At 42.7% G+C, this 22,177-nt stretch overlaps 1 protein-coding gene across 1 annotated transcript in view; it reads right to left on the bottom strand.

Moving 5' to 3' along the window:
- Window positions 1–5,011: 5,011 nt before the first annotated feature.
- Window positions 5,012–22,177, bottom strand: part of LOC122934888 (peptidase M20 domain-containing protein 2-like) — a 137,213-nt gene continuing 120,047 nt past the window's right edge. The window contains exons 5-7 of the mRNA XM_044290542.1: window positions 17,935–18,070; window positions 10,158–10,265; window positions 5,012–5,463 (exon numbers count right to left, since the gene is read on the bottom strand). Coding sequence (XP_044146477.1) covers window positions 5,315–5,463; window positions 10,158–10,265; window positions 17,935–18,070 — 393 coding nt within the window. The 3' untranslated portion in view covers window positions 5,012–5,314. The remainder of the gene's footprint in view (window positions 5,464–10,157; window positions 10,266–17,934; window positions 18,071–22,177) is intronic.

Here is a 22,177-nt window from a genome sequence, read left to right as displayed (position 1 = left end):
CAATCACACTTTCACTCTAAATCCAGGGGGGTCATGTTAGCTATTAAAAACACGGTAGCATTTTCCCATGTAGCTGACCACATAGATCCTCTAGGTCGATATATTATATTGATATGCACTCTCAATAATATATTATTTACCATAGTGTCTCTATATGCACCCAACCATGGCCAAGTGCATTTCTTTCACAAGTTAATGAAACTGATCCACAAGAAGCAACGGGGAAAATTTGTGATCTGTGGTGATTTTAATTTGACATCAGATCCGACAGTGGATACTTCCACTTCCTCAACACGGGCCACCCCCTCCCTAGCTGCTACTTTCTGGAAGGAGGAGCTCTATGACGTTTGGCGTATCCAACATGCGTCTGCTAGAGATTATTCATTTCACTCTGGGGTTCACAATGTGTATTCCAGAATCGACATGTTTCTTGTTGATAGAGCACTTCTTCCCTACGCCTAAAACTCCTCCCTAGAAACTATCAAATGGTCTGACCATGCAGCTATTACCTTGACGATCTTGGAATCTATTAATTCCCCTCAAACATACTTGTGGCAAAGTAGCCCCTTTTTGCTATCAGACCCTCAATATAGATCCTGCATAGAATCAGATCTCAAGGACTATGTCAAATTTAATAACTCTTCTCACACGGATCCAGTGACTCTATGGAATGCTCACAAGGCATGTATCCAGGGGTCTTTTATACAGCAGGGTGCGATACGAAAAAAACGAATGGAATCTAAAATGTCAGACATCTTGTCCCAGCTACAACAGGTAGAGGCGAAAAACAAAGCGAATCCTACTCCTCTGTTAGTGGATGAGCTGAGACGCCTTAGACAGGAGCTGAGAGGTTATATGCTTTCCTCCTATGAGAAAATGCTTCGCAAAACAAAGGCGACTTATTATTCACAAGATAACAAGGCGGGTAAACTTTTGGTTTCTAGATTTAAGGCTCGTCATACAAAAAGCAGAATCCCACACATTTTCCACCCTCACTCTCAGGAGAAGGTTTACTCCCCCACAGACATTGCTAATGGCTTTCAATCATATTATGCAGACCTTTATAATTTGCAGAACTCTCATCCTATCCCAGGAGAGCTAGATGACCGGGTCAACCTCTATCTCAAATCCTTACACTTACCCACACTAAATAGTTCTCAGCTTCAGGGTCTTAATTCCCCGATTACTATCGAGGAGGTAGAGGCAGTGATTGCGTCTCTTCCAAGAGACAAAGCACCAGGCCCCGATAGCATTGCTAGCCACTATTATAAACAGTTTAAGCAGGTTATCAGCCCTTACCTAAAAAACTTCTGTCAAGCTGCTATGTCCCAGGGATCTCTGCCAGCTGAAAATCTACAAGCCCTTATAATCACTCTCCCTAAACCTGGTAAACCACCTGATAGACCCCAAAACTTTAGGCCCATCTCCCTCCTAAACCAGGATGTCAAAATATATGCGAAGTTTTTGGCCACCCGTTTAGCTAAAATTCTCCCTTCCATTATCCATGTGGACCAGGCCGGCTTCGTCCTCATCCGTCAGACCTATTATAACACGAGATGCCTACTAGGTATTTTTCATCATGTCCACAAGAATAGAATTCCCACGTTGGCCCTCGCTTTGGATGCCAAGAAGGCGTTCGATAGACTTAGATGGTCATTCGCCTTCTCGGTACTTGAACAAATTGTTTTTTACCGGTGATATACTCACCACCATTAGAGCACTTTATAGCAATCCCACGGCCAGAAGGTTTGTGAACGGAGCCTTGTCGGATGTATTCGAGCTTATGAACGGCACCAGACAGGGATGCCCTCTATCCCCCCATATCTTTATAATAGCCATGGAACCACTGGCCCAGGCGATTAGACAAGACCCCAATATAACAGGGGTTACTGTGGGTGGACGATCCCATGTCATATCCTTGTATGCTGATGACGTATGTCTAACCCTAACAAACCCTGAGGAGTCCATGTTGGCGGTTATGGCCCACATTTCCCAATATAGCGACCTTTCATACTTCCACCTCAACTCCTCCAAAACGCAAGCCTTACCTATTAACTTACCAGAAGCCCTGGTGATGAATCTTCGGAACACTTGGAATTTCGATTGGCGACATCACAGCATTAAATACTTAGGCGTCAACATGTCTTATACCCAGGCCCAGCTGTACGCACTCAATTATGACACTCTCCTACTTTCCACAGAAAAGTAACTCGTAGAGTTTGTTAGATTTGATACCTCGTGGATGGAGAAGATCGCTACATTTAAAATGTTTATCCTTCCTAAGTTTTTATATTTGTATCGCACTCTGCCCATAATCCTCCCAGAGAGGTTATTTTCCTGAGCGCATTCACTTCTCTCTAATTATGTTTGGGACAGAAAACACCCCAGGATAGCTCGGGACATCATAATCAGGGAACGTCGTATGGGAGGCTTAGCATTGCCAGACCTAAAAATTGTACTATACACTCACCTAAAGAATTATTAGAAACACCATACTAATACAGTGTTGGACCCCCTTTTGCCTTCAGAACTGCCTTAATTCTACGTGGCATTGATTCAGCAAGGTGCTGATAGCATTCTTTAGAAATGTTGGCCCATATTGATAGGATAGCATCTTGCAGTTTATAGAGATTTGAGGGATGCACATCCAGGGCACGAAGCTCCCGTTCCACCACATCCCAAAGATGCTCTATTGGGTTGAGATCTGGTGACTGCGGGGGCCATTTTAGTACAGTGAACTCATTGTCATGTTCAAGAAACCAATTTGAAATGATTCGAGCTTTGTGACATGGTGCATTATCCTGCTGGAAGTAGCCATCATGAAGGGATGGACATGGTCAGAAACAATGCTTAGGTAGCCCGTGGCATTTAAACGATGGCCAATTGGCACTAAAGGGCCTAAAAAGTGCCCAGAAAACATCCCCCACACCATTACACCACCACCACCAGCCTGCACAGTGGTAACAAGGCATGATGGATACATGTTCTCATTCTGTTTACGCCAAATTCGGACTCTACCATTTGAAAGTCTCAACAGAAATTGAGACTCATCAGACCAGGCAACATTTTTCCAGTCTTCAACAGTCCAATTTTGGTTAGCTTGTGCAAATTGTAGCCTCTTTTTCCTATTTGTAGTGGAGATGAGTGGTATCCGGTGGGGTCTTCTGCTGTTGTAGCCCACCTTTCTTCCCCATTCTGACATTCAGTTTGGAGTTCAGGAGATTGTCTTGACCAGGACCACAACCCTACATGCATGAAAGCAACTGCCGTGTGATTGGTTGACTAGATAATCGCATTAATGAGAAATAGAACAGGTGTTCCTAATAATTCTTTAGGTGAGTGTATATCCTCTTTGGTCTCCATGCTGAAGGGATGGGTTCAGTCTTCCCAGGACCTACCTTGGGTTCACCTAGAAGCATCACAGGCTGCCCCATACTCCTTGAGGGTGTTGTTAAATCTACCATTTTGGAAGATCCCTATTCCCAAAAACCTAAGCCCGACGGTGTTGGCATCGCTGAAGGCATGGTCTACATACCATATACTAGCAGATGCTGATGATCCCCCTACAATTGCCTCTCTTGCCTTCTCTCTGCTCCGGTCTTTACTTCCTCAATCTGATTTGTGGGCTTTGGCCAATATCCTTACGGTGGGGGACCTATTAGACCAAGGGGTACTACAACCTTTTCAATGGATAAGTGAAAAGTTTTCAATCTCAAGCAGGGAATTCTTTAAATATCTCCAGATCCGCCATTTATTACAGGACCTGCAGCCACCCGGGATAAAACTAGACAAATTAGCTAAACTATATATCACAGGCAACATGAAGGGTTTGACTGTGGAGCCGTCTGACTGTGGGAAGCCTCGCTTTCCTTCCCTTGCATGGACGGCCCATTGGCCAGGCGATTAATCGACTCTAGTCTTACCCCTGCATCCAGGGAAACCTCTGCACCAATTTAGGAGCGCACCGCCCTGTGCCTTCTTCTGAGGTGGATTGACAGACTACAACCACTATACCACTATGGTCCCCCCAACTTCCCTATCCCTGGTCTTCTGCCGGCAACCGCTGTGCTGTGCTATGTCATGAGTGCGTTCGGCATCAGGACAAAGTGCACACTATGACCTGATGCTCTGTGACGCCAGATCACAGTGCAGCATGGTGCCAGCAGAAGACCACGGAGCAGTGAATTTAAGTAGAGCACACTGGATCTCACAAGAGGCGGTGCCATCCAGTGCAAGAGTTAAATTTTTTATTTAGTTTATGTCTGATCTGAGGTCTGAGTAGGAATGGGGGTCTGATCTGAAGTTTGCTGAAGAAAGTGGATGTGATCTGAGGTCTGATGAGAATTGGGAGTCTGATCTGAGATCTGATGAGGATTGGGGTCAGTTCTGAGGTCTGATGAAGATTGGAGGTGTCATTTGAGGGTTTGGGGTCTGATCTGAGGTCTAATGAGGACTGGGGGTCTGATCTGAGATCTGATGAGTATTGGGGGTCAGATCTTAGGTCAGAATAAAATGAGGGGTCTGATCTGAGGGATGATGAGGAATGAGGTTTGATTTTGGTGTTTGATTTGAGTTTTGATGAGGTTTGGGGTTCTGATCTGAGGTTTGATGACAATAGGGGGTCTGATCTGAGGTCTCATAAGTATTGGGGGTCTGATGAAGTTTGTGGGGAATGATTTGAGGTCTAAATTCTATATTATTGACCTTCTGTTGAATTCTTTGAAAGGATGGCTGTGTCACCCCTGAACTTCATTGTGCAGCATGGCTTCCTGCCAGAAGGTTCATTAACAAACCCATTCTATTGCATTTCTAACAACATATTATTTATGCTTTGTGTATTAAAGGGAGTCTGTCTCAGTGAAATTCAAAGTTACACCAGACAGAATGGGTATCATTTACTAAATGCCAGTATTTCACACCTGTCTTAATAAAATCTTTGCAAGAGATCCAACCAATTTAGTAAGAGTGCCAATAATACTGCTAAAACATAAATGGCAATGAGTATTAGAAGGTGTGTGAATGTAAGCAAAATACATTTATTTCACAGATTTGATGATTGTAATGTTAACTGTACCATTCACATGCATACATAGTAAGCCACAGTTGGAGGATATCTAGTTAAAATGACATGATTTAGTAGAAAAGGTATAAAGACATGAAAGTCTACTAGGTATTTTAGATTACCTATGGTAACGAGTGCCACTAAATTATAATGACATAGTCACTATAGTTATATTCCCCAATAATTACACATTATTTTCACTGTTTGGCATGATGCACATCCTGCCCCGCTGCTCGACTCTAGCTTTGTTAGCTATTCCAGAATCTCTTCTTCCACTTGCCTCACCATCTTCCAGTCCTGGTGAATATTTTCTAGCAATTCCGGGTTGAAGATAACATCTAATGCAGTCATTGCCAATGATTTTGCAGTCCGGAGTGTGTAATATTGAGCTTCTTTTGAGCCTGTTAACATGTAAAATACAATGACAATAAATGAATGCAGATTCATTTACGTGTTGAAGATTGGCCAGGTAGTCAAATGGATTTGTAGGGACACAGATGTTGGCTTACCTTTGATAAGATAAAGAAGTTGTAAGTGCATTTTGACTCCTCCAGCGTAATTGTGATCTCTGACCCTCACCCTGTGCTTACATCCCAGCGCAAGACTCATGGGGAGTGTCTGTAGAATCAGGTATCTGCCTCTCCTTCCCCTACTAGCTGGAACATCACAGATCCAAGCAGGACTGTGAGCCTCATTAGTATTTACTTCAGTGCAGTGAATACTAATGAAGCTGGGTTGGATAAGGGTTGATGGAGGTGCTTTCTTCTAGCATAGGAGCACATGTCAAGGCCAACCCTTTCTGTTCTGGTGTTGACATCCCCTGCGCTGCTGGCGGATGTGCCTAATTTCTGACTAGGCATATACGCTTTCTCATATACTAGGCGCATCCTCCAGCAGTTTGTGCGCCTAGACAGAAATCTTTGACAGCTCAGAACTACCATAGATTTCTGTCTTCATTTGTGCCACAAAACTGTTAAAAATTCAGATAATTTTTTATGTAGCTGCTGGCCAAGCCCCTCCCCACCACGCCACCTTTCCAAAAAGTGGCTAGGATGGCGTAAAAATGCCACTTGTGGCATTTTTTTATGCCAAAGTGCAGGAAGATGATAACAGCTCATCATTAGGATTTGAACCCCAAACCTTCTGTATGGCAGGCAGAAGAGTTACCATTATATTACCGACCTGCTCTGTTGAAAAGATTGAATTTTCTGTGCTTAAATTTTTTTTTTTATTCACAGGCATAACACTAAATAAATAGTATATTACTGAAATGCACCATTTACAATGTACAAAGTAATGTATTCACTATATCGTATGAGTTCTTATGGTTACAGGAATAGAAAATATTGTTTTGTTATATTTCATACTAAGTATGTTACAGAAACTTTATACAATTTTTTTAGCAACAATAAATTTGCTGAAAATTGTAACTTTTACTATAAAAGAAAAAAGCTGGTAAGTAAAAATTCTGGGGGTCATTTATGAAATCAGATATGTCAGTTTTGTGGCATAAAAAAGTAGCAAGTCATGGCAACTGTGACATTTTTGCGCCATTTTGTGATCCTCACCACTTTTCACAGTGGCCTATGTTTTACTCTGGCTCATTTACCAGAGTTGCAAAAAAGTCGCAAACCAGGCCAGGCAAGCCCCTAGTCTACTTTTACACCTAAAGGTGTAGATCACATTACACTCACACCACATATGCGTGCAGGCACACAAAGCAAAGCAAGACTTAAGGTAGAGATTTGAACCCTCTTTAACATGTTAAAAAAAAAAAGGGGGGGTCCTCCGGGAATAAGGAAAATGGAAATACCTAAATATTACTTTATTATAAATATATTCCCAAATATCTTTCATTTGTTATAATGGCTCATTTTGTCTGGGGAGCAATCATTAGGAGAAATAAAATATCCGCTGTCCTACTAGTACAGACTAGTACTACTATAGAGATTCAGCTGAAGATCATATTAAACTGTATTCAGGACCATTACCCCTGACAAGCAGAGCAGAGAGGAGAATGACGCAGCTCTTTAGCTTAGTGTTCTGGAGTAACTTGCCCTCCTGTGTGATTAGGACAGGTTTTGTGTGTACTAATAAGACGGCAGCCATTTTATTTCTCCTAATGATTGCTCCCCAGAGAAAATGAGCCATTATAAATAATGAAGGGCATTTGAGAATTTACTTATAATAAAGAAATAGTTACAGATTTTCATTTTCTTAATTCCTGGAGAACCGCTTAAAATGATAAATGATGCCCTTTATTTTTCTGCGATAACCTTTTCTATAAAGATTTTTTTACAGGTCTCAATGAGATTTCTGTAACATAAATAGCTGTCTTACCCTCTACTCTATAGAAAAGCTTTGCTGTAAATATGGGATTTTTGCATGACAAAGTACCGTATTACTGCTTTTTATATTAATTATTGCATCTGGTATCATTGTATTCATAATAACCTCTACAATATAGTGAACATATTATTTATGGTGATTCCTAAACAGCGTACATAAAAATGGGGGTGAGGCACATAGTTTGCCAGTATGGAGCCCTGAAATTCTTTATGGCAGCTCTGGATTTAAGCCTGCTTTTATCTCTGCTGGAAAAATCCTTACCTATGATACAGCATCATTTCTGATATCACCTCTACAGGGCAGGGACCAGGAGAATGAGCAGAACACCATCCAGAGAGGCAAGGTAATTGATAATGTTGTATCTACAGGGCAGAAACGTACAATACTTGCCATGCCTTTGTCTTGTATACATGGTGTAATTGGGATAGAGAACCAACACAGTGGAAAATAGTGCATGACCACGATGAAGTACTGGAAAACGGGTATTAAAGATAAACAATCACTATCAGTAAGTGATAATATGTTGTTTCCTGTCAATCGATGCTGAAAGTTGCAAAAACTGAAATACCCCTTTTAACACATTATTCAGCCTTGGAGTTGACAACCCCTGGGGCCAAGACCTGTGCCCCTGAACACTGAAAACTACACTTATCTGTCCAAAGTTCCATTATTGCCCTGTTCCCAGCCACTTCTTGTTCTCCCAGGACCAGGAAGTAGCTTGGTCCCTTGACCACTGCAGCTACTTACAGGCCTCAGCAGTTGGAATTCTACTTTACAGCAGTGATGTACCGTTCCAACTGCTGTGACTGCTGATATATGTGATTGGTCATGGAACCAAGCTGCTTCCAGGTCCTATGGGGTTTGGAAGCACCCAAAAACGCAGCAGCATTAGGCCACAGACAGGTAAATAGGAGTTTTTATATTCAGGGTCAAAGGACTTCAGAGGTTGTCTGCTCCAAGACTGGACCACCCCTTTAAGAAGGCAACAGATACATTTCACTTAAACTGGGTGTCCCAGTTCTTGATATTGATGACCTATTCCATTTTAGTGACTGGGAACTGAGCTGCAGTAATCCAGGACGTTCACTACACAGTGGACTGAGTTTTTTCCTGCTCCATCCACAGTTTTTCTGGTGCTGTTTGTACATTATTCTCAGAAAAATATAAGCCCAAATCTTTATTAGGGGAAAAAGACAAGTGTATAAGGCCTCATGCACACGACAGTATTTTTTCACGGTCCGCAAAACGGGGTTCCGTTGTTCCGTGATCCGTGTCCGTTTTTTCTTCCGTGTGTCTTCCTTGATTTTTGGAGGATCACCAGATCAGAAAAGTGAAAAAAAAATCTAAGTCAAGTTTGCCTTGAAAATGATAGGAAAAAAACCGACACGGATCACGGACGCGGATGACAATCTTGTGTGCCTCCGCGAAAAAACTGACTTGAATGGGTCCGCGAGCCGTTGTCCGTCAAAAAAATAGGACAGGTCATATTTTTTTGACGGACAGGAAACACGGATCACGGACGCGGAAGACAAACGGTGCATTTTCAGAGTTTTCAACTGACCCATTGAAAGTCAATGGGGCCGCAGAAAATCACGGAAAACGGGACAACGGACACGGATGCACAAAACGGTCGTGTGCATGAGGCCTAAGTGTGTATACAGGAGATCTGCAAATTATAGCACTCTGACAGTGTGCTTGTGGTAGAGACATGTCAGAAGTTGTAATCAGTCAGGATTTGGTGCAGAAACCTGTACCAGTTGCTAGAAAAAAAAAGTGACAATGCACCAATTCTAGTGACCATTGGGGATCTCAGCACCTGGGGCCAATGATACAAATCAACGGAAAAAACTTCAGGACACATGTAAACCTCAGAAGAAGAGAAAAAAATGAGGCGTCCCATTCTTAAACTTCAGCAAATAGTATTTATTGTATAGAGAAAGTTAATGCAAGGCACTTACTAATGTATTGTGATTGTCCATATTGCTTCTTTTAGTGGCTAGATTCATTTTTCCATTACATTATATAATGCTTTTTTCCGAGGTTACAACCACCATGCAATCCATCATTGGTGGTCGTGCTTGCACACAATAGGAAAAAGCACCAGCCTATGTGTGGTACCATGGTCCCGGCCACTTGCCCATGCACTTGCACACTCAGAGGCAGTTTCTCCTCTCTTAAGGCTGAAGGACCTGCTGAAGGACCTGCACTCAAGTATGATGACATCACCACGTGCTCCTAGCATGATCACGTCATCACCTTGAGCGCAGATCCTTCAGCAGGTCCTTCAGAATCATGAGAGGAGCGACTGCCTCTAAGCGTGCAAGTGGATGAGGTGAGAAATTATTTTACCCCTAAAAAGCCTTATTGCACCAGTGTACCCATTTTTAACAGCAGTTAGACAGTTGTAATCCTGTCTAACAGTCGTTAAAAACAATCCAACAATAGAACATGTTCTATTTTTTGAACGCCACTATTCACTGGTTGTTAAAAAAAAGTGGCCATGTGAATAGCCCCATTGACTTCAATTTGTTCTAAAAACGGCTGTGTGACGGCTGTTAAAAAAGGTCCGTCACAAGGCCGTTTTTCACTGATGTGTGAATGTAGCCTATAATGTGATGGAAAATGAATCAAGCAAGCAAAGGAAGCAATATGGACAATCACAATACATTAGTAAGTGCCTTGTATTAACTGTCTCTACATAATAAATGCCATTTGCTGAAGTAAGACAACTCCTTTAAGTGCTTACCCGCAGCTTCAGTATATTCTGCAGTGTGATTAAGGGCATCCGAACCAATGAAAAAATAGGGATGAATTCCAGGAACTTCATATGTCACATTCCCAAAATCTGTTGACCCTAGAAAAAAATTCACATTATAAGATGCAAAACCAAGGTAACGCCTTATAATAATCAACTTTTATTAAATCGGTATGGATTTTACGCTATTGATTTTATTTTGTGCTTTAATTTAACCCCTTAAAGACAGGGCCATTTTTCATTTTACTTTTTTAATTTTTTATTCCCAGTCCCCACATAATAGTTACAACTTTTCAAATTTTCTGTTCACATAGCCATTCGAAGGCTTATTTTTTGCGCGACAAGATGCATTTTTTTAATGACACAATTTTATTTACCATGTCCTGTATTGGTAAATGGGGAAAAAATCTTTGTGGGGTAAAACTTCAAAAAAAAAATAATAATAAATTCCACCAAAGTTTTTGGGGTTCTGATAGTACCATGTCCACTGTGTGCAAAAAACTGGTTCAGTACGATTTCGGCAATACCAAATTTGTATAGTTTTTATTTTCTTTTATTACTTTACCCCCTTCTCGTGCCAGGGCATAACTGTACGCCCAGGTGAGCAGTAACTTGGCGCACCTGGGCATACAGCTACTCCCAAATCGTTTAGCACTGCTATGACATGCAGAAGTGTCACAGCGCCTCACTGTTGCAGACAGCGGAACCTAAGCAGGAGAACAACCAGCTTAGAACTCCAGAAGGAAATAACAACCGCAAGGTCTGCAGTGAGAGGCGGGCTTAAATAGAGCCACTAAACAGCAAATTAACAGAACCTGTGGAGAGATGAGATCCTGCCCACAACAACAGACAGCAAGGAAAAACAGAAAGACCTGTTAGATAGACTAAGGTGCTGCAAGTCTACCTGATCTCAGATTTCTTACAGGGCAGGCAGTGACCGTACCCCCCTTCTACGGGTTACCTCCGGGCACCCAGGACCGACCTTATCCAGGTGTACCCTGTGAAAGGCCTTCAGAAGGCGACTAGCACTGACATGTGTCGCCGGAACGTGAGTTAATTATTCTGGAGATCTGAAACTCCAGATTACCACCTATTATGACAGGAGGAGGTGGCAAGGGAGATGGTTCAGCAGGTTCCACATAGTTTTTCAACAAAGATTTGTGAAACACATTATGGATCTTCCAAGCCTGCGGAAGTTCAAGACGAAACGCAACTGGATTAATAATGGCAGAGATCTTGTAAGGACCAATAAATCTTGGGTCCAACTTCCAAGACGGTACCTTCAACTATAATGTTCTTAGTGGACAGCCACACCAAATCACCCACACTTTGGTCTAGACCAGTCATACGTCTCTTGTCAGCAATACGTTTATACCTTTCGACCATTTTTTATTTATTGATTTGAATCTTCCGCCAGATAGATGGCAATGAGGAAGAGAATCTCTCCTCATCAGGTATACCAGAGGACTCAGTCCCAGAAAAAATACCAAACTGAGAGTGAAACCCATATGCACCAAAAATGGTGACTTATCAGTGGACTCCTGTCTACGGTTATGCAAGGCAAACACAGCCAAAGATAAAGATGAAGACCACTCTTCCTGATTCTCGGAGACAAAACACCTCAAATAAGTCTCCAGATTCTGGTTAGTGCACTCAGTTTGTCCGTTCGACTGAGGGTGAAAAGCAAAAAAGAAAGACAAATGAACTCCCAGACAAGTACAGAACGCCCTCCAGAACCTGGAAACAAATTGTGTCCCCCATCAGACACCACATCAGAGGAAATGCTGTGTAAATTCACAATGTTATCAATAAACACTTGAGCGAGAGTTTTGGCATTGGGCAAACCTGATAATGGTATAAAGTGCGCCATCTTACTGAAGCGGTCTACCACCACCAAAATCACAGTCTTTCCAGAAGAGCTAGGTAAATCAGTTATGAAGTCCATGGACAAATGTGTCCAAGGACGGGATGGGATGGACAAAGGAAGAAGAGATCCTGACAGGCAGAGTATGAGTCACCTTGGCACGTGCACAGGTCTCACAAGCTGCTACATAGCCCTCCACACTTTTACGTAAACCTAGCCACCAGAATCTCAGAGAAATAAGATCTACAGTGGATCTGCTCCCAGGGTGTCCCACAAGGACAGTATCATGATGCTCCTTGAACACCTTGTGCAGAAGTCCAGAAGGAACAAACAACCTCCCAAGAGGACAGGAATCAGGTGCCTCACCTTGAGCTCCCAACACCGAATCTCCCCCCTGCCCCAGTAAAGCTACGCGACAAAGCATCCACTTTCACATTTTTGGCCACAGGGCGATAAGTGACCACAAAATTAAATCTGGTAAAAAACAATGACCATTTGGCCTGCCTTGGGTTCAGACGCTTCGCTGATTGCAGGTAAGCCAGATTCTTATTGTCAGTAATTACTGTAATGGGATGAATCACTTCTTCTAACCAATGGCGCCATTCTTCAAAGGCCAATTTAATGGCCAGCAACTCTCTATTACCAACATCATAATTTATTTCGGCAGAAGAGAGTTTTTTAGAAAAAAAAGCACAGGGCTATTTGCCAGGAGAGGGACCCTGTGACAACACTGCTTCCCACTTCTGACGTGTCAACCTCCACAATGAAAGGTTGAGACACATCAGGTTGCACCAGAATGGGAGCAGTAGCGAAACATTCCTTTATTGCAGAAAAAGCATGTAATGCCTCTTCAGACCAGACTGAGAAGTCCACACCTTTCTTGGTCATATCAGTCAAAGGCTTGACAATATCGTCACTGGGCATGCGCCGATCCCAGTGAAGTGTTTGCTGTTGCCCTCAGTCGTATTATCAGAGCGCAGGCGCAGGCAACCGCCGTCACTGCGCCTGCGAGGGATTTGGGATGCCGGCGAGAGGAGGATCGGGGTGTTTGAAGCAGAGCGTGGCGCTGAGGAGGGGGGTGTTCAGCACTTAGCCGCGCCTCTGGGAGGCAATTTAGCTGAACTTGGAGGCGTTATTAGTTTTAAAATTTAGGCGGGCACGGCACTTCAGAGGGGCGTTCCTGGGCACCGTGGAGAAGAAAAACCCTCTGGTCTCCTTACAGCGTCATTTGCATATCATAAGAATCAATTTTTAGAAGAAATGACAAGACTCACAATGAAAAGAACAACACAGATGGAAAAAAGGTACTTTATTAAACATGGATTCATGAAAAAAAAAAATTAACGGCCATGAATTTTTTAACGGCCATGAAAAATGGATGCAGAACTGCCATTAAAAACGGACAAAGGACCAGAAAATGGATGCACACATGGATGCAGAATAGCCCTGAAAATTGGACAGGAAATCTGTTCTAGGCCTCTTGCACACGAAATTCCGTTTTTTGCATTCCGTATACGAACCGTATACGAAACCATTCATTTCAATTGATCCGCAAAAAAAAACCTGAAAGTACTCTGTATGTCTTCCGTTTCTGTATTTCCGTTCCCTTCAAAGATAGAACATGTCCTATTATTGTCCGCATAATGGACAAGGATAGTACTGTTCTATCAGGGGCCAGCTGTTCCGTTCCACAAAAAACTGAAATGCACACGGACGTCATCCGTACTTTTTGCGAACTGCAAAATACTGAAAAAGCCATATGGTCGTGTGCAAGAGGCCTTACTGTCGTGTGAATGTAGCCTAAGCGGCGTCCCAGTATAAACGCTGCATGGGTCTCCTCTGCAGTGCCCCCCTCTGCAAGCCTCCTGTGCAGTGGAGAGTGGGGGCTTTGCTTCCGCATGAGAGCCGAGTTCCTGCTCTACCAACCCGGGTCGGCAGAGGTGCCAATCTGGGCTGTTTAACCCCTAAGATGCCACAGACAATAGAACCCACAGCATGTAAGCAGTTACATAGTCATCAGACTCCTATCCACACCCCATGAATAGGATCACAGAGTGGTGGTCTGTACACGCCAGTGTGTCCTAGCAGACTGCGCCTCTCTCACGATGCATGATCGCCTATTATAATCTCCTTGTGGGACTATTAAATGGTTAAAAAAAGTAAAAAAGTTTTATTAAATAAAAAATTCCAAAAGTTTTCAGAGGAAAAAATTATAAACATTTGTGCTGATTGAGCACCAAAGTGCTCGGGTGCTCTGGCCAAACACATCGGGATGCATGGGTGCCCTACCGAGCACCCGAGTATAATGGAAGTCAATGGGAGAACCCAAGCATTAAACCAGGGGAGAGTGCCTGGTTCATAGGAAAAGGTCAGAAATTGATGGAAAAACCAACAGCATGGGGAGAATGTCTCAATGCATCTTAGACTCCCAGGTCGCTGCTGGGAACCATGTTTTGTTAAGCAACATCCTTTCCTAAATATTTACTTGTATATAAAGTGCAAATGCTGCCAAAAATTACAAGGAAGAGGTACTCCGATAAGACCTGTATATCACATAACGGAGAGCTTAATTCACTTTGTGGTACAATTGTTCAAGTAGTGGGACTCCTAGACTCATAAAGCCTATGCACTAAGTGAAAGGGCTGACAAAAATTACAAGGAACCGACACTCCAAAACACCCTTTGTTACACATAAAGGATGGCATAATACACACCCTTAAATTATTATTGATGGCCTGCTGGTGACCCTCAAAAACATTTGGAGCAAGGGCCTGCTGATCTGACCATCTAAAATATTAGGGGCGAGGGTCTGCTGCCGCATTGGTGACGCTAGATAAACCTCTGGGCGATTGCTTGTCCCCGTGACAGCGACAATACAGTTGGATGTCTGCCCTATCAACTTTTTGCGCCTATCATGGTGATCATGGGTAATGGGGAATCAGGGTTCGATGCCAGAGAGGGAGCCTGAGAAAGGGCTACCACATCCAAGTGAGGTCAATAGTAGAAATCTGATTGGCTGTTGTTGCCTTGCCCCTTTTTTTTTCCTAATTGTGAACCACCCAGAGAGGGTGGTACAAGTTATTAAAGGGCAAGCGTCCAAGGAAGGCAGCAGGCGCGAGGCAATTACCCACTCCCGACTCGGGGAGGTAGTGACGATAAATAACAATACAGCACTCTTAAGAAGCCCTGATATTGGAATAAGTACACTTTCCGTTAACAGGGATCTATTGGAGGGCAAGTCTGGTGTCAGCAGCCAACTTGCTCCCGGCCTCCACAACGTTCATCCAGTGTGCCATCATGGTGAGGATTGTGTTGACCAGAGTCTTGGCTACTGAGACTGGACTTGTAGATGAGGGCCTGCTGCTGCTTTGTTGACTATAGATAACTTCTAGGCGATCGGAGGGGAAGGTTCAGGAGGCTGGGTCCGCTTGTATGGTTCGGTTAGGCGCACGCCTATTGAACTGGAAACAATGTAGTATTTATAATATTCGTAGCCACATCAGTGGTCCACTGAGGAAGGGGCAAGTTCAGACCCGAAACGTGTTTGGTTGTAGCAGCTATTATACTTAAGGGATCCCACATATCACATGTGGCTACGATATTATAAATACTACATTGTTTCCAGTTCAGTAGGCACGCGCCTAACTAACAGAACCATACAAGCGGACCCAGCCTCCTGAACTTTCCCCTCCGATCACGTAGATATACTCCGATCACATGACCGGGGATCACGTGGAACAAGGCAGAAGGTCCTTGATACACACTTTGGCGTCCGACCGCATGCAGACTGGATTATCCAAGTGATTATACAAGCGAGCCGTTCTGAAACACATGCGGTCACCGGGAGCAGGCAGTTCCTAGAACAGCCTTCATCGGGCTGTTCTCGTAACTGCCTGCTCACGGTGACCGCATGTGTTTCAGAGCTGCTCGCGGCACAGGCACAGGTAAGGACTTAGCTCTGCATCACCAGGCTTGGGAATAAAGATGGCAGATCGCATGTGTTCGTCAGCGAACACTGCGAACTGGCCATCACTGTTCCCGGGTACACAGCCATGTAAACACTGAAGAAGCCACAGTGCTTGCCCAGGAGCCAGAGCCTCTTCAGAGAGCTGATCGGTGGTTCTATTGTAAAGGCCCCCCATACACATTAGTGTATTGTTGGCCAAACCCGCCTATACAACAGAGAATTTGGCTGACAGTCGAATGTCTGCCCCGACAGATGATATTGGGAAAAGATGGATTGGGAAAAGTAAATATTTTCTCCCAGGAGATAAGCCTCCAACAGAGGTGTCTAGCAGCAGCTTTCTCCTCTCTCCCCATAGAAAACAAATACATATTCAGACGAACTGAACATATATATGTATGGGGAAATCAGGAGAGATTACTGTTGGCTGTATGGGGGCCTTAAAGGGAACCTGTCATGTGGCTATTTGATTATAATCTAACTAATTATATACAATCATTAACTACTAAAAAGCTCCTTAGATGTATTCACTTACTGGTGTGACAGATGGTTACCTCATAATATACGCACAAAGATGCCACATGCCGCATGCTAATGAGCTGATTTGAGTCCAGCGTGATGTCAGTGAGTCCAGTGTTTTTTTAATTCGGAGCTATAGCCACTCCCCTGCCCACCTGCTCCTGATTCATATGGAAAAAAAACTGTCAATCAGCAGCAGGTGGGTGGGGCGAGTCAGGAGCTCATTAATATTCAGGACTCATCATTATGAGCTGGAGCTTTTCAATACAAGATGTTGGCAGATTGATTGGGTCAATTAAAGAAAGTGACCCAGCATTTTGCTAACAGAATCAGTCACTTATTTATGTTGCCTTTAGTTAGGACACCATAAAACTGGTGACAGGTTCCCTTTAAGGACAAGTCATCAATATTGTTATCATGGGAAACAATGGTGATACAGTCTTTTATATCCCCTCAATAAACACATAAGCCCACAGAACACACGTCATAAAAAATAATCAGTTGCTGGTAATAAATATGTGCTGTTTAAACCAGGGGTGCACAACATTTTTTGTCCTGGAGTCCGCATTTGCCATTAGTCCATTTTAAAGGGCCACAAAAAATAGTTGATTGTCTGATTGTTTGCATCCGCCAATTACAAAGGCCAATTACAATTGCCATTTGCATCGGCCTATTACAGAGTTCCCTATTTTAAGTAGTCATTTTTATATCTATTAAGCGTAGTTTAATGTGAATAGGGTGATAATGACAACATATGTCCCTTAAGGGGGTCATTAAAAAACCTCTGGGAGACTGACACATTTTTTTTTATTTTACACTTTTTTCTATAATTATTTTTCAATTATATATATTTTTTTTTTTACTTGGGACAAAAATATATATAAAAATAGGTCCCCCAAGAGATCATTAATAGATTTTTGGAGGAAACAAACTTTATTTTTCTATTTTGCACTATTTCCACTGTAACTGGAGCATACAAAGGATCCCCAGTTACAGGGAAAATCACCACCCACTGGAAACTTTGTACAAGGCAGTGCCAATCAGGGTCTGCTAAGACCCTGAAGCTCTGTTCTGTCCCAAAGACACTCAGTGATTATTGAGTACTATGCACCTATCTAAAAAAAAAAGGCAGAAGCGGTAATAAACTACTTCTCTCTCCTCGTTCGGGGCCTGCTAGTCTGCAGGAGCAGGACCTTTAATCCACTGTGTGGTGCTCCTGTCAGAAACACTATGAGCTGTGTTTCTGTCCAGCAGGACAGAGGCTGTAAACTGTGGCTCTGTGGAACGCATGCACCTACGGGCCACGTGTTGTACACCACTGGTTTAGACACTGTATAGAGAAACGCTAAGCATGCTGGATTCACTTCCACATGAAATATTTAAAGCTACTCACTAAAGGTTTACACATACTCAAACTTTACCTGAAAGAGCATTTAACACCAGGTCATTAGTAGAAAACTGCATTCCAAGTTGCTTGCCATTCTCAATGTATGTTTTCGCAAGAGTTTTATTTGGAAGAACATTAAAAAAATCATGACTAGTAGAGGACAGCTCCACCTGGAAGGTACAGATTGCAAATAAACAGCAGGAATAAAACAAATCTGCGGTAGCATTGTGTTAATTTTCAGTTAAAAAGATAACTTGTATTGGTTTCATAAATAGGTTACAAACTCTGGATTTAGGGGCATATTAGGTTTTTTAGTTACGTAATGAATCAACACTGTGATCTACAGACAATTAGAATGATTTTCCTTCCTGAAAAATCACAACACAAAAAGGTCAGCAAACAACATACATATGTGAAAAAAACTGACATTCTACATACAGTATATAACGAGGCTACACTACAACACCAGCCATTAAATGCTTTTTTTGCCAAAAGTATTCCGACACTCTTCCTAATCATTGGGTTCAGGTTTCTTTGCACATTTCAAACAAGTACATAAAATCAAGCATGAAGAGCTTGGTGGCTTTAAATGCAGCATCGTTATAGGATAACACCTTTTCTACAAGTCTGCATGTGAAATTTCTAATCTGCTAGATTTGCCCCAGTAAACTATGCGCTATTAGTGCAAATTGGAAGTTTCTAAAGGTCTAGGGATAACAACAGCTCAGTCAATTGTCAAGCGGTAGACCACACAAATCATAGAGTGCCAAGTGCTGATGTGTGTGCCACATAAAGTTTCAAAATGTCCCTGGAAGTGACATCAGCACAAGAAGGTTGGGAGCCAGTCACTTCAAGAAATTGGTTTCCATGGTCAAGTAGCTGCACACAAGTCTAATATCACTAGGCCCAATGGCAGACATCAGCTGGAGGTAAATCTTAGAGATGATGGCATTGAGCTGTATTTAAGGGTTTTGGTAAGACTGCTTATTTTTTTAGTGAAGGGTGATCTTAATGCTACAGCATACAAAGACAGTCAATTGTAAGCTTCCAACTTTGAGCATGAGAAAGCATGACTGTACCCTACCGCGGAAACGGAGTACCATAAAGATATGGTTTGAAAAGTTGGGCATAGTGGAACTCTAGTGGCCTGCACAGCTCTGACTTCAAACTCAAAACATTTGGGATGGAATGGAATGCCAGTTGCAAACTAGACCTTCTGGTTGTGAACATTAGGCCTGATCTCGTTCAGTTGAATGGGCACAAATCTCCAGAGTCACACTAGAAAATGTTGTAGAAAGCCTTCCTAGAAGAGTTGAGGCTGTCATAGCTGTGAAAATAGTCACATTTTCTATATTTGCACCTATGGTTTTGTAATGGGATGTCCAACAAGTACATCTAGGTGTTATAGTCAGGTGTGTTCATTTATAGTGCAGGTCATGTGAGTCAAATTGCAAGATGTGATCCCCTCACAATTTGTCTCTTTTATTCACAAAATACTGCTTTAGGCCTCTTTCACACTACCGTTTTTTTTTCTGTCGTACGGGCTGTTTTTTGCGTTCCGTACACAGAACCATTCATTTCAATGGTTCCGCAAAAAATACGGAATATACTCTATATGCATTCCGTTTCCGTTTTTTCGTTCCGTTGAAAGATAGAACATGCCCTATTATTGCCCGCAAATCACGTTCCGTGGCTCCATTCAAGTCAATGGGTCCGCAAAAAAAAAACAGAACACATACGGAAATGTCTACGTATCTGTTCCGTTTTTGCGGAACCATCTATTAAAAATGTAATTACTGTATACGGTATATGCCATATGGAAAAACGGAAACAAAAAAACAGAACAACGGACCTGAGAAAAACGCACCGCAAAACACTGAAATAGTCATACGGTAGTGTGAAATAGGCCTTATATACACTCAGCTGTCACTAGAATGTTAAAGTCTGATAGGTAGCTGTGACATCAAAATGTGTTTCCATAAGGCAAGCTGCTGTGACATCACACGTGTTGCAATCAGGTAGCCTGCTTATGGGGTATTATTTTAACATTTAAAAGTAAAAGTTATGTGTTATATAAAAAGTCATTTTTCTCTGTGATATTCCGATTTGTTACTTTTCAAACCTTATAATTTTTGCTGTAATAGTCTGCTGAGACATCACAAGTAAGTTGCAGGCAGGTATATTGCAGGGATATCTCAAGAAGGTCTCTGGCTGCCACATAACTGCTGTTAGAGTCAGGTAAGTTATTGTGACATAGTGAGTTTAGTTTGCTTGGTAAATTGCTGTGATACCACAACTGTGTCTCTGTCAGGTAAGTTTGTCTGACATCACAGGTAGGATTTAGTTAGGTTAAGGGCTGTCTTCTGTGACATAACAAGGTTGTTAAACAGTTTGTTTAAACTGATGATCTATCCTCTGAATAGATCATCAGCATCTGATCGGCGGGGGTCCGACACCCGGGACCTCCACTTATCAGCTGTTTGAGAAGGCAGCGGCGCTCCAGCCTTGCATTTCTAGATCCATCTCATGTTGAAAATTCTCAGGGGTGGGGTTACAAGCCTGGAAAGGAAGTGAAGGCTCCTCCATTAGGGTGAGCTTGGAAGAGACATCTAGGAGCTGTGTGTGAGGAGAATCCCTTAACATCCAAGTGTGGGAGCATCCTCCAGGGTCTAGAGCTGCAGTCAAGGGCAGCTGATTGTGTCCAAATGGCCTCATGCACACGACCATTCAGTTTTTAGCAGTCAGCAAATTGCGGATCCGCAAAATACGGAAGCCGCCGTGTGCCTTCCGCAATTTGGAGAACAGAAAAGGCGGCCCATTGTAGAAATGCCTATTCTTGTCTGCATAACGGACAAGAATAGGACATGTTATATATTTTTTGCGGGGCCACAGAACGGAGCAACTTTTGCGGCCCCATTGAAGTGAATGGGTCTGCAAACAGTCGTGTGCATGAGGCATAACCCTGATCTTGTCCTGCAGAGGAAGGGGAACTGCTGCCATGAACGCAGATGGGAGTTGAGGAGTAAAGCCACAGACACTGCAGTACCGCCTGAAGGTTGGAGAAACCCTTGTTCCATCCACACTCAGAGCAGACCCAGGTCAGTAAGACTAATCGTGCACACATCTCATACAATTTTGGCGCATAGGATCCTGAAAACCCATCTCTTTAGACAAGCTTACAACCATTGACCCTGCTGCCTCTATACCGCCATGACCAACTTCACCCGCACCTACTGTGTCCTTCTCCCATACCATGTAGATTGTAAGCCCTCACGGGCAGGGCCCTCTCTCCTTCTGTACCAGTTTGTAACTCATCTTGTTTATGATTAGTGCAATTGTCTGTATTATGTATGTGCCCTGCTTATCATATGTACAGCGCTATGGAATGAATGGCGCTTTAATAATAAATAATAATAATAGAGACTGAGGTCAGGCCTGTAGTTAGTTAATTAGGTTTGCCGTTTGTGTAAGGCCACAAATGTTGTCAACTGCTCTTAGGCTACTTTCACACTAGCATTAATATATTTCCGGTATTGAGATCCATTATAGGGTCTCACTACCAGAAAAAAAACGCTTCCGTTTTCTCCCTATTCATTGTCAATGGGGACAAACGTAACTGAACAGAACGGAATGCTCCAAAATGCATTCCGTTCCCATACAGGAGAGCAAACAGCAGCATGCTGCGGTTTGGTTTCCGCCCTGGGATGAGGAGCAAGATGGATCCGTCATGACCCACAATGCAAGTCAATAGGGACAGATCATTTTTTTCTGACACAGTAGAAAACGGATCCTTCCCCCAAATACTTTCAATGGAGTTCATGATGGATTCGTCTTGGCAATGTTAAAGATAATACAACCGGATACGTTCATAACGGATGCAGATGGTTATATCATCAGTACAGGAAGCGTTTTAGCTGAACCCTGACGGATCCAGCAAAAACGCTAGTGTGAAAGTAGCCTTCACAAGAACTTCATGTTTAGCCACTTCAACCCCTCTAGCTGAAACACCCTTAATGACCAGGCCACTTTTTACACTTCTGCACTACACTACTTTCACCGTTTATTGCTCGGTCATGCAACTTACCACCCAAATGAATTTTACCTCCTTTTCTTCTCACTAATAGAGCTTTCATTTGGTGGTATTTCATTGCTGCTGACATTTTTACTTTTTTTGTTATTAATCGAAATGTAACAAAATTTTTGCAAAAAAATGAAATTTTTCACACTCAGTTGTAAAATTTTTCAAAAAAACGACATCCATATATAAATTTTTCGCT

The sequence above is a fragment of the Bufo gargarizans genome, chromosome 4, assembly GCF_014858855.1.
Source record: "Bufo gargarizans isolate SCDJY-AF-19 chromosome 4, ASM1485885v1, whole genome shotgun sequence".
Taxonomy (NCBI): Eukaryota; Metazoa; Chordata; class Amphibia; order Anura; family Bufonidae; genus Bufo; species Bufo gargarizans.
This window is presented reverse-complemented; position numbering and strand designations above follow the sequence as displayed.